The sequence below is a fragment of the Glycine max genome, chromosome 2 (assembly GCF_000004515.6).
Source record: "Glycine max cultivar Williams 82 chromosome 2, Glycine_max_v4.0, whole genome shotgun sequence".
Lineage (NCBI taxonomy): Eukaryota > Viridiplantae > Streptophyta > Magnoliopsida > Fabales > Fabaceae > Glycine > Glycine max.
In genome coordinates, this window is record NC_016089.4 from 17,545,647 (window position 1) to 17,559,480 (window position 13,834).

General features: G+C 33.1%; 1 protein-coding gene across 3 annotated transcripts; it reads right to left on the minus strand.

Moving 5' to 3' along the window:
* Positions 1 to 389: 389 nt before the first annotated feature.
* Positions 390 to 5,440, minus strand: LOC100775579 (probable mediator of RNA polymerase II transcription subunit 26b). 3 transcript variants are annotated; one of them, XM_006575062.4, is made up of 10 exons: positions 5,244 to 5,439; positions 4,164 to 5,135; positions 3,642 to 3,710; positions 3,425 to 3,507; positions 2,360 to 2,412; positions 2,144 to 2,268; positions 1,991 to 2,018; positions 1,565 to 1,875; positions 1,400 to 1,490; positions 390 to 1,014 (listed from the first exon to the last, which is right to left on the minus strand). In XM_006575062.4, the coding sequence occupies exons 2-10, from the start codon at positions 4,638 to 4,640 to the stop codon at positions 890 to 892; spliced, it is 1,362 nt and encodes a 453-aa protein (XP_006575125.1). In that variant the 5' UTR covers positions 4,641 to 5,135; positions 5,244 to 5,439; the 3' UTR covers positions 390 to 889. The 3 variants fall into 3 exon arrangements, with proteins under 3 accessions (XP_006575125.1, XP_014622952.1, XP_006575124.1); XM_014767466.3 differs by having other exon boundaries at positions 2,144 to 2,262; positions 4,164 to 5,440; XM_006575061.4 differs by having other exon boundaries at positions 4,164 to 5,439.
* Positions 5,441 to 13,834: the final 8,394 nt, after the last annotated feature.

Genomic DNA, 13,834 nt, shown 5'->3' on the forward strand with positions numbered 1-13,834 from the left:
GAGAACATCTTTAATTAGTGGGTATTAATCTCTTTTAAAACCACTACTCCCATTGAGTAACAATTACCTTTAAAAACTTCTCCTACCTAACTCAATTACAATTTAATCCATAATTATTAATTATTTATTTATCAGTCTCTACACAAATCATAAGTCACATGCATTTCACATGAGACATTAGTTCTAACAAAAAGTAAAATAGAATATTGGGTGGCAGATTCAAAACTACAAAACAATATACGATTATTTCAAAGGCAAAGTAACACCATTTTCCTCCGTTATTCACTCCACAATGTCCTGTGACATCAGACACCTCGAGCATGTTCTTCTAAGCTAAATTCAAATGCTAATTAAAACATATCATTCAAAAAAGTTGAAAAGGCTTTTAATTAAAAAGAAATGATAATTAAATGCTATTGCTTATTCTCAAATAGGCTTATCCGGTTTACTTCAACTCCCTTACATATACCCGAGACCTCTTGAGTTCGGGACAAGGGAGACGAAATGTTGAGACCTTAATGGAAGTTCTATGTGAAAAGAAAATTGTCCAAAATTAAATGATCAATCATGAGAATGGAACTAATGGACATTTCAACAGACAGCCAGTTTAGAACCACATCAACACTTAAGTGCTAAAGGACCCTCTTCCAAATCCAGTCTTTGGATCAACAAAATTTCTATATATATTCAACTTTTTAACTTAGGAAATAAACTGTGACTCAGAGTTTACTTCCCTCTCAATCAGAACAGTTCAATACAGGTAAGAATGGTGAACTGAATTGTTGCTTTTGTATGGAAAGAGGAAGAAGCTTCAATAATGGCTAGCAAAGGGAGTTCTTGCCCAGATTTTGGAAGCTTGAAAATGCAGCCAAATTCACAATTAACAGTTCTATCTTCGTCCATGACCCCATTGCCTCTTGTGATTTCCGGGTTTCACATGTGGATTTCGATGGCCAATCCCTTGCTTTGGGAGGTCATGCAACTCCATAACCTGTACCGTCCGCTGCCTCTTAGCTGCAAGTGAGAATCAAGCAGTTTCATCAATTTAGTTATGAATTGAGATACATGTGTTATGAATTTTTGCTTCCAAATCAAGCTCTAAATTTTCAAAAGACTAATCTTCCAAATCCAACATTTTAGGCGATCAACTTTAGCATGAGTAGTGGGACGATTCAAAGCACAACCGTAAGGATGTTGCCTTTTTTACTTTTTCAGGTTACGAGTTCAAATCTTAGAAACAGCCTCATTGCATGCAAGGGTAAGGATGGACACCTCTACCCTTAACAAGACCCCATTTGTTAACTTTATTGTAAGAAGACTCTCAAGAAATGTATAATCTAAATTAAAATTACAATGAAAAAGAAAAATAAACATTGATTTTGGAAAAGGAAATACAAACCCTTTTCAGCTTGTTGATAACGCTCCTGAAGTTTTCTCTTAGTGGCTTCTAACTTTACGTGCACAGCAGCATCGTCTGAACACTTGGGTTTCTGATAGACAAGAAATGAAGTTCAGACTAAATTCAAACCTACAAACTTGATGCCCCAAGAGAATTTTTCCTTACATCTAGCTGATGAATGTGAGGATTTCTTGGGATAGCACTCTTCACGATATTTTGTTGCATCTTTGGTTCAATGTTGCCTTTCTTCTGCATGGTTGATTTAGGTGGTCTGCTAGGGCCAGAATCAGCGATTACTGATTTATTTGGTCTCACAGCAGCCTCGTTTTTCTTTGCTTGCTGACCCTTACTGTCCTTGGCAATGATGTTTGCCTCATTTGATGCCTGAGGTTTCCTCTTTGCTGTATTTTGACTGTTCAGAGATGGTCTTCTTCCATGTTCATGGTTCTTGATGAATTCCCCACTGTGTTGAGGATCTGAAACAGCAATCCCCAAGCATAATCATAAATGTAAGAAGGGGGGAATTCAAATAAAGAACCATAGAGCAAAAGCTATCTAGACTAAGCATAAGAAATTGCAAAGCCAACTCACTTCCATCATCATCCATGCCATCAAAGAACTTGCATCATCAACATATGTGACATCCGACCAAGGGAAGTGGAAGTTAGTCTCTAATTATCAAATCTGGCAAGACATTAATAGGAGAAAGGTGGAGGGAGGGGGTGGAGGAGGACATTGAATTACCTGTGAGAGTTCCATCGAACCAGTTGGAGCTGCAAATAAAGCCCCTTCATCCATAGGAGGTGATGGAAGCCCTTCTTCATCATCAACAACAGATGGATTTACTGAATCTGGAGTACCTTCTGAACCTATAAGCATGAATTAATTTGAAAATTGGTGGAAAAAAAAGAGAAGATATTTTGGATCACTTCCACATGAAGGCAGATAAAATGTTTGTACCTGCAATAGCTGTGGTATCCTTGACCCACTCATCCACCATTTGTTTCCAGCCACTACAATATAGTAGCCATGTTTAGAATGTATAATTTGTTTCTCATACGCAAGACTTTAAAGAACATGAGATGTTTGAGCATAAAAAAAGACAAATTGAACTCAAATTAGTCATGAGTCATGCACCTAATTCCAGATCCCCATCAAACATAATAAGCACTACATTTGAGAAAATAGGTGACATGATTGACTAAGTAACCTATACAAGTACAATTTCAGGCTAAATAAAAGTATTAACTAGGGACTATGATCACAGACTCAACGCATTAGTCTAATTAGCAGCAGATGGTTATCAATCTCGATTAGCGGTGCATAGCAGCCAACTCTGAAAACACTATAGCAGGATTGCACAAAGCAGAAGAAACAAAATTAAAGAAATTCATGATAATTAATAAGTCAGTAAGTCAGTTTATACACACAATCACCATCAATCTATGAGCAATAAGAACATAGTAATGAAGTCAAAAAATGAAAGATGATGGTGAAATTAATAGAAAAATTACATGACAAATTAGATTTAAAAAAATAGCATAATGTAAAAATAATCCTATGATGTGTAAAGGAACAAAAGTAAAAATAGAGGTAATGTTTTGTGGAATGTTCAAGGAAGAAGGGTTTCAAATTCTATTATGCTTCTGAAGCTAAACATGCATCAGAAAATGGAGGAGAAACCGCAATTAGGGGTACAAATGGGTTTTGAAGCTTATATCATGGTAGTGCTGCTATAGCACGCTCCGCTACTCTGCTATAATATGCTATTTACTGCCATCAGTATTCGTGACAGTGAGATGAATGGATTGGAAAAACAAAAGTAAATAAACCTTTTGACCTTCGCTTAACTTCATAAATAATATCAGAAAGAGTAGCAAAGTACTAATTGGCAAGGAAGGAAACTAGTTACAAGCCTCTTCTTTCATCCATGTAGGAGAAGATAAACAGACTCATTTATCTTTTATAGGATGCTGAGGATATATATGCAAGAAAAACAAGTATCCAAGTAAAATTAATTCATACTCAATAAGAGTCCGTGCAAGTTGACAAATGTCTCTTGATCCATGCTTTCGAAGAGGATTGACAGCCTTTCCAATTTCAGTTGCCTGGCAAAGTTAAATTTTCAGACTAAAAGATATACTGAAGCAAAAATGGCAGGAGAAAAAAAAACTGCAAGCCAAACAGTGGGAGAAATAAATGGCAGGCCTAATTAATGAGCAAGGGATGACTCAATTCAAACCTTCAGAAGATCCACTGTGAGTTCCATCAGCTGAAGCCTCCTCAATGAATCAAACAACACTGAATCAGACTGTTGCAACATGAAATAAAACAGTGAATCAGGAAACCACAGGACAAAACCAATTAAATCTTCATATAAGAACTCCACTGCCATCCAATATAACCACATATATTCTGTAACAAGGTTTTAAAAAAGGTCACCGTGACTGCAGTCACAACAGCCATATTTGTCGCAATATAAAAAATTGCAATGAAACTGCAATTGCAACCGAAATTTATAACCTTATTCTGTAATTATCACTAACCAGTATCCTTCTCATAAAGTAAGAAACCTATTCTTCATTAAAACTATAAAAAAAATCCAAATAAATTGCAACAAAGGGAAGCAACTATTGATACGGAAGTGAACAAAGAAGATAGGGGTGGAGTTGAAGAGTGCTAATCTGAAAACCGACAAAAACCAAACAATTGGAACAAAATCACAGAAGACATATATACACACACACTAAAATAAATATCATACCTCTTCTTCGTAGTTAAGGAAAATATCCTTGATTCTGAACACCTCCTCAACGTATTGAGACTCTTTTTCAATCTCATCAGTCAATGCCTCAGCTTCCCCATAGCTGTAATTGCTAACTTGGTTCGTGTTCATCTCTCCAGGATAATCTCTGGCACTATTGACCTTGCTCTCTTTACTTGCACCCGCTTCAAACTTGAACTCGTCACCATCCCCATCAAAGCCACTCTTGCAACCTTCACCACCACCATCATCATCATCATCCACTGGCACAGCCAATTCCACCCTCTCACATCCCAAACATCGACTCAATCTGCAAGAAAACAACCTCTCTGCAATCCCATCCCTCCTCAACCTGAACTCCTTGGGGCAATCAGAAGCAGCCACCATGATCGCATGGTCAATGATGCCAAATATATCAGAGTTCGCAGCTCCAAAGTAATTCCTCCAGTAATCAAGTGACCCTTTATTCATTCTCATAATCAAAACCCAAAAACCACAACCCCAGATCAATAGATCGAGGGAAAACCAAATTCACCAATCACCAACACCAACCAATCAAAATCGATTTTTTTAATGCCAATTGTCACTGATCAATGCAAAACACAAGGGCCTCGATGCAACCTAGAAAAGTACTAGATTGTTGTTCTTGACCTTGTGATGAAAATGGATTAAAGGGGTTCAATTTGGGTGGTCGATGATCGATATCCAAAGCTTAAAGCCACTTTAATTTTTTATTTTTTTTGTTTATAAAAATAATATTTTCGGTGTTGCGTTTTGGCAAAGGTTGGGTTTTGATTCAGGTATGGGCAATGGATAAACGTCGGATTGGTAGGGGATGGGGGTTTACGGTAACACCACAAAATCAGAAACAGACACACGTATTATTATTACAACAAACGTCGTTTGTTGTTGTTGTTTCAGATTCTGGCATTAAAGTAAAAACCTCCTCCAAGAGAGAAACACCACCTTGCCCTGGTTTTCCTCGAAGGAAAAACAGAAAAAAAAAAATGAAAAAATAGAAAAATGCTTATGAAATATAATGGTATTAATTAACGGAAAATTTGGAGCGGAAAAACGAACCAGAAGTTCCAGTAGATTCTCTATGTACTTAACTTATGTGTTTCTATGTGATGCAATGTTCAATTGTTTTCTGTCTAAAAAAACTAACAACTGAGTGTTGCAACTTGCAAGAATGGTAGATGAAAAAAAATATATAAAAAAAAAATAAAAATAATTGGGGTTCTCCCAAACCGCCCCTTGAAAAGACAAAAGATGGTTTGTTGTGGTGTTTTATGAGAGGGTTCTGAATTTTGGTTTTGGCTCGGTTTTGACTTGAACCAAAACTGTGGTCAGAATTTTTTTAAAAAAAAAACTAATAAAAAATGGAGAAAAGAATAGGGTGAGTGTCTGAGATCTTATTTTCGTGAAAATTTAATGAATAGTTGTTATATTTCAATCATTAAAAACTCAAAAAAATATTTCAATCATATATCAATTATTAAAATAAAAAAATAGGACGTGAATGTATACATATCTATAATTATTAATAAAAATAATTATCTCATTTGGTGTATATATTTATCATTCTTAATTTATTTCCCGATTACTTTTAAAAACCACTCATAATCACAGGTAATTGTTTATAGTTATTAATAAAGGTATTTATAGCTATTAATAGAGATAATAATGACTGTATAATAGTTTTTTAACATCACAGTTATTATTTAGTTATTAATAAAGATATTTGTTTCATTTGATTTGGTGTATACATTTATTATTCCAAATATACCCTCTAATTACTTTTAAAAGTCACTCATAATCACAAGTAATTACTATCTAATAGATTTTCAGCATGACAAATATTATAACTACATCAAACTAAAAAAATAAAAATAAAAATAGTTAAGGCACAGAATGCACTGAGTGTATGTTTTTTCAACTAGTAATAATAATGATAATATTTATATTTAACTTTCACCTTTTTAGATATATTTATCTTTTAATTATTATAAATTATTATTCATTATTCTATTTTAATCTTATGTTCGTTTTTTGTTCAATCTTTCATATGTTCCACATATTTATCATTTAATTATTATAAATCGTCCATGACATTTCATATATTTCTCATTTATCAAATACACGCACGGTATCTTTCTTCCACTCCTACATAATAAAAGTAGGTAATGAAAGTGGTAAGATATATAGATTGGTAGAAAGCAACAAGAGGTTACGAGGATCGGGTTAGGTGGGGCCTTCGTGATCGTGAAAATAGGAATTTCCAAGTTATATGAGATTTTCTTCGAATGCAATCTTCTTAAACATATATATTAAGATCCCCTTTCATAATTGATTTTATTTTTATCTTTTGCTTTTAAAAATCAGAAGCAAAAATACTGTTTGATAAGTGCCTTTTTTTCCAAAAGTATTTATTTATTTTAAAACTTAAAAAAGGAAAATGTTATAAATTGTTTTTATTTTTATTTTATTTGTTGTGTAAGCAGTAGGTATTTAGGGCTTTTATTTAGCATCCAACTAAATTCCCTCCCACCGGATTGACCCATTTCAGGAGAAAATTATCCGATCTAATCTCTTCGATTTTCTTAATTAATCATACAATCGGTTTGATAAAAAAATTAAATCTAATTTAATTTAAAGCGGTTTAGATTAGATTAATTTTTAGTTTTAGTCTTTTTTTTTGTTTGGAGAAAATATTAAATAAATGGTAATATATATGTATATATAATAATAATAATAATAAACATATTTTCCTTAACTAAAATAGTAGCATAACTCTTTAACTATATACTATTAAAAGTAAATTTACATAACTTAATAACTATAGTCATGTACCTTTAATCAAATAGGTACTAAAAATTATCTTCAATCAAATAGATTTTTCATAAATAAATATAAGTTATGTAATAATTTTATAAATATATAAAAAAATAAAAATATAAACATAAGTAGTAACATAATTTTTTTTTATAAAAATGTATATGTATATTAACTTTGATTTGGATTGAATTTGATTGGATTTCAAAATTTTGTTTTTTATTTTATTTTGATGCAATCAATTTTTGGTTTATTTAGTTTTCAGTTTTTTTTTTGTTTTTATTGGATTGGATAGATTCATGAACACCTCTACAAAAAATGATACCTCCCATTGTGATTTAATGGGTAAGTTGGGGATTGAATCTCAAACCTTGGTTAAGGGACTCGAGTGTTGAACCACTTGTGTCAATAACTTTTGGTTATAAATTACATTTTAAAAATAATTTATCAAGAAAGTTATTTATTTTCTCATACAATATTTTTTTAAAAAAAATTAAGAGTTCAATGGTCATGTTCTAATAGAGTAAAGATTGACATTGTTGATGTGACTTTTAAAATAGTTATTGTGTAAGTCAATAGACTTATCATACATAGTAAATTATGATTAGATGATAGTGTAAATTTTTTTTACACTATTAGTGTATAGTCTTTATTCTCTTAAATTAATGCTTACTAAATATGTTTTTTTTTACTTATTTTAATTTTTTGAAAAAGAAAATAGACTATGCACTAATAATGTAAGACAATTTTACATCGTCATTTAATTACAATCTGACATATATGTTAAGTTTGTTAACTTTTTTATAATCACTTTAAAAGTCATATCAACAATAATTTGTGATTAGACAATAGTGTAAAACTACTTTACACTATCATTGCATAACCATTAAACTGCTTTTGAAATTACTCTAGTTTTTTTTTTTTGAAAAACAAAATACAAAGAAACATGTCCTAATATTTTTAGTTGTTTCATAAATTAGGTATGTTTTAACTATTATTCTTTTAAATAAACTGATTTTTACCCATGCATGGGGTAAGCAATTTATTTGTATATGTATAGGGTGATTTCATATTAAACACTATTTATATAAGCAAAAAATTATTTTTATTGAATTATTTTTTTTATGTATTTAATAAGTAAAATGTTTCAAAAATATGTCGACGTAATAAAGTAACATAGCACGTATTGGTATTAACAAAACATATATTGTAAATAAACTAAGCCCGTTTGAGATGCCACAACCTTGCGAAAAATTTACGTAACAGGGTTCCATTTACAAACTATTTACGTAACTGAGTCTGTTTTCAAACTATTTGCACAGGGGGTCCCTTTTTGCATGGAAGCCGCCATTACCTTTGGCGATAAAGCATGACCCACCAGTGGCAATGGCGATACAAGCGCTAACGTGGCTGATCCCGCCATTGGCACTGGCGAGACGAGCTTACGTGGACAGGTGTCGCTGGTCCCATTGGCGAGACACGCCACGTGAAGAGCTTGCCGCAAGTAGTAATGGCGATACTGACGTGGAGGAAGCTCTCGCCTCTCTCATTGGCGATACTGACATGGAGGAATCAACCATGCACTGTTTGCAGTGTTACATAGGCTATGGTTGCAGTTACGCAGGCTATGGTTGCAGTTCTGATAAGTGCAGTGATTAGGGTTGCAGGTTGCGGCTGTAGGAGGAGTAGGCTTGTGACCATTGCTTCCTTATTTTCTCCTATAAAAAAATGCTTCATGAACGTAAATTTTTCTACACTTCTCCTCCCCCAAGTTGCTGAGCTTTTCCTTTCTCTTTGAGTGTGTTGTGCTTCCTTGAGTGTGTGTGTTGTGCTTCCTTGAAGTTTCTTGCGTGCCCTTTCTCCTCCATAATTTCTGGTAAGTGATTTTTAAATTAAATAAGATTTATATATTCTGTTGTTAAATTATAAAAATAGTAGGTTAGTTAGTTAGTATTAATAGATATTCTAAGCTTAGGTTAATTAGTATTAATAGGTATTCTATTCTTAAGTTTTATGTATTAATAGATATTCCAAGGTTAGGTTAGTTATTATGAAAATATTATTTGGTTAGTTAGTATGAAAATATTATTAGGTTGTTGTATATATATATATATATATATAATTCTTTAGTTAAGGTACACTTAATATAAGTTTTTATAATATTAGACACAAGTTAATATTAGCTTTAGATATGTATTTGTAAATTTTAGGCTCACGTAAAATTTATATATTCCGGTAAGTAATTGTCAAATTATATAAGATATATATTTTGTTGTTAAATTATAAAAATAATAGGTTAGTTAGTATTAATAGATATTCTAAGCTTACATTGATTAGTATGAAAATATTATTTGGTTAGTTAGTATGAAAATATTATTTAGTTTCTGTATATATTCTTAGATTTTATATATGTGATATTAGCTTTTGTAGTATCAGTTTTTGTAGTATTAGGTATATATTTACACGCACGATACTTTAGCCAAATAAATATATATACACGCATGATACTTTAGTCAAGGCACATGAAATATTAGCTTTTGTAATATTAGGCACAAGTTAATATTAGTTTTAGGTATATATTTGTAAATTTTAGGCACACGTAAATTTTTAGTTTTTGTAATATTAAATACTTCACACGTAAATAAATAATTGTAATATTAGACACTTCACACACGTAAATTTATCTTTTTAGTATTATAATTGTGTATGTTATATATAGATAGTACAATTTTAAATAAATGAGTTGATAAGTTAATATTATTTGAGTTAATTATTTTTAGTTAGAATATTATATATATTATTTGTTAGTTTTAGTTTGTAGGTTAATATTATTTATTTTAGAAAATTTACGTGATTAAATATATGATACATTGTACATTTTTATTATTTTTGTATTACACATTGTTTAAATAATTTTTTGTATTTCAATATTTGTTTGTATTTTAATTTATTTGGTAGTCCATATTTTATTTAATTATTTATTTGTTAATTGTAGAATATATTATGTTATTTATTTAAATTTGTTTGTGTGTATGTATTTGAAATTATTTGTAGAATATATTTAAATTTTATTATTTGTATAATATATTTTGTTATCAAATAAATATATTTTGTTATTTATTTAAATTTGTCATCACATGTATTTTAATTTATCTATAGAATATATTCAAAATTGCCCAGTTTTATTTATTACAAATTTATTTATATATATATTTAATAACGTTTTTATAAATCTGCATAGTTTTATTTATATTATCTACAAATAATGTATAAATTGTTTTGTGAATTTATTGTATTATATTTTATTTTGCAGTAGCAATGACATCTTCATCGTCATGTCCATCACATATTAAAATTAAGTCTGGCCCGATCGATGGTGATGTATTATGGATGCAACCTAAGCATGTTTCAGAACATGTTTGGAATGTGGAAGAAGATCGTAAATTACATATCAGACTAGTTGTCCCCACGTATCAAGGGGAAGAAGAAATTCCAGAGCAATTTCCTTTCCTTCGACAATCTGGTTTTTACTGGATTATGAAGATGGGATACTTAAAAATAAATGTCTCATTCTTTGATAGAAAGATGGAGGCCGAAAACACATACGTTTCACATGAGATGCGGAGAGTGTACTATTACTCTTCAAGACGTCTCTGTATTGTTAGGTCTACGTGTGGATAGTTTACCATTAATCGATCCAACAAATCTTAATTGGACTGATTTATGTGAGGGATTATTGGGAGTCAGACCACAAGAAGGTGAAATTAAAGGTAGTGTGGTTAAATTAAGTTGGCTGGCTCACCATTTTGCACAAATAAATAACCACGACGACAAAGAACAAGTACGAAGGTTTGCCCGTGCATGGATATTGAGATTCATTGGAGGTGTCTTGTTCGTTGACAAAAGCATTAACAAAGTTTCGCTAAGGTACCTTCAATTTTTACGTGACTTTGGAGACTGTAGCACATATGCATAGGGACCTGCCGTACTTGCTTTTCTATACAGGCAGATGTGCAGTGCCACCGATTATAAAACTAAATCAATCGGAGGTATGTGCATCTTACTACAAATGTGGGCATGTGAACGATGTCCAACCTTGGCTCCAAAGAGGACTCCTTCCCAAGTAGTAAATAAACCACTGGGGCACAGGTTAGTCATTTTTAAAAGCGTCTTTCATTTCAAAAGAATAAATGGTTTTAGGGTATATTAAATTTTAATCTTTGTAGGTGGTTGCGACGTGGAAACCAACATATCGGCAATGATGATGTGAGAGTTTTTCGTCGCAAGTTGGATATTATGAAACGTCATGAGGTAAGAACATGGTATTGTATTTGAAAAATAAAAAATGATATGTGTTATTTTACTAAATTGCTGACAACTACGTTGTTATATGTTGTTTATGTGTGAGCCTTACACAACAACTGTTATATCATTGTTGCCTCCCATTTGTGTAGTCGAAAGTGTCGCGTGGTGCACGGTGGTGCCACTAATTTGTTTCCAAGTTATTGAATGACACCAACCGGATAGAGTATTGAGACAATTTGGAATGCAGCAACCAATTCCAGAGTCTCATTCGCAACCCTTGAATATTTATGGCATAACACTAAAAGGGAAACATGACGAAAATTGGGGGCAATTGTTCGCCCCAATGATTGATCAGTGGAACAATCACCATGCTTTTAGGGTCGACGCTTATCCCCGACAAGAGGGCCTATTGAGCTTTAACTCGGACTACATGGTCTGGTATAGGCGAAAGACAAAGATGTTTGTTGACCCACAAAATGCAAACACGGCTACATTGGTATTTTTTTGTTTTTTTTAATATTTAACTTTAAAATTTTTTTAATGATGCCCCTTAATTTTCTGACCCTAATAATTGCAAGCTGAAGTTGCGGAGACATTACAATACATGGTGTCTCCTCATGGGAGGAATACATGGACAGTAGATGATCTCGTGCCTTATGTGGAGAAAATTACAATTTTATCCGAAGAGCAAGAGAGAATCACTGAGCCTGTGTCACATGGTCTTGCATTAGAGCGTCAATTTCCAGTACAAGAGTTTCACATTCTTCAGTCAAGTGTTGAAACTCAGGGCATAGGCAGACGAAGGGAGGCTGTTGAAGCGGAAGAATATTCCCAACAAATGGTGGAGCGTGGCCATGGAATGTATTAGACGCGACAAACATTTGCTCAGTATCCGACACAGATGTATCAGTATCCTTTTCAGGGTCATCACACTGATACTTCTGCAAGTGAGCATTCGTTCGGTGGTGTTGTGGGCACACATCCTCATTTTTCATGGTCGACTATGACCCCTTCATAGCAATATCATGGCCCAATTCCAACACCTAATGCCCCATTAGGTATACAATGGAATGTACCGGGACCAATACCTAATATGGGTGACTTATTAGGTGTTGATTTGCGTAACGAATTTTCTGCTAAGGCTGACAAAGAAGAAGCGGGGAGACCTCGGGACAGAAGAAATTCTGATCGCCAAGCACGAAGATGGGATCGACCATGTGGCACTTCCTCACGGCATCACGGACACCAAAATCAATGATTTGCAGGTCTCTATTTAAATATGTTGTTGTATATTTCTCATTTGATTTTGACATTTAATCTATCGTATGCAGTTTATTAAGGCTTACAAATGGATACAATTTATGTCGCGCATCAAATTATAATAATAAATAAAGTTAAAATAAAGTAAGGTAGACAAAAGAAAATAACTAATGTTTCTAACTAACGATGAACACCAATGCCATATGTGCACTAAGGTAGACAAAAGAAATTAACTAATGTCACTCAACCTCGATTGATCCACTCCATTTATTTCAACTTCTAAATGTAATTTTATTTCATTAGATGCATATGAGTCTGGAGTAATTTTATTTCAACCCTAAACCCTAAACTCTAAACCCTAAGGCTTAAACCCTAAACCCTAAATCCTAAACCATTAAGGCTTGGAGACTAAACCATAAACCCTACGGCTTAAACCCTAAACCATAAACCATAAGCCCTAAAACCTAAACCATACGGCTTAGACACTAAACCCAAATCCTAAACCCTAAGGCATAGACCCTAAACCCTAAACCCTAAACCAGAAGGCTTAGACACTAAACCCTAAGGCTTAACCATAAACCCTAAGGCTTAGACACTAAACCCTAAACACTAAACCCTAAGGCTTAAACCTTAAACCATAAGGCTAAGACACCAAACCCTAACCCCTAAACCCTAAACCCTAAGGCTTAGACACTAAACCCTAAACCCTAAACCCTAAGGCTTAGACAATAAACCCTAAGGCTTAAACCCTAAACCCTAAGGCTTAGATAGTAAACCCTAACCACTAAACCCTAAACCATAAGGTTTAGACAATAAACCCTAAACCATAAGGCTTAAAACCTAAACCCTAAGGCTTAGACATTAAACCCTAACCCCTAAACCCTAAACCCTAAGGCTTAGACCCTACACCCCTAACCATCACAGACACCTAAGGCTTAAACCCTAAACCCTAAACCCTCAACCATATACCCTAAACCCTCAACCGTAACCCCTAAAGCATAAGGTTAAACCCTAAAACCTACACCATAAACCCTAAAACCCAAACCCTAAGGCTTAGACCCTAAACCCTAAACCCTACGGCTTAGACCCTAAACCCTAAAACCTAAGGCTTAAACTCTAAAACATAAACCCTCAACCATATACCATAAACCCTAAGGCTTAGACCATAAACCCTAAAACCTAAACCATCAAACATATACCATAAACCCTAAGGCTTAGACCCTAAACCCTAAGGCTTAGATCCTAAACCCTAAACCCTAAACCAGAAACCC

What these genes read in the sequence shown, in the direction of transcription:
- LOC100775579 (XM_006575062.4), bottom strand. Translation starts at nt 4,640, where the DNA reads ATGAGAATGAATAAAGGGTCACTTGATTACTGGAGGAATTACTTTGGA. An exon ending in TCACAGTGGATCTTCTGAAG is followed by an intron (nt 3,508 to 3,641) that starts GTTTGAATTGAG and finishes TAACTTTGCCAG; the next exon opens with GCAACTGAAATTGGAAAGGC. An exon ending in TGGCATGGATGATGATGGAA is followed by an intron (nt 1,876 to 1,990) that starts GTGAGTTGGCTT and finishes TTGCTGTTTCAG; the next exon opens with ATCCTCAACACAGTGGGGAA.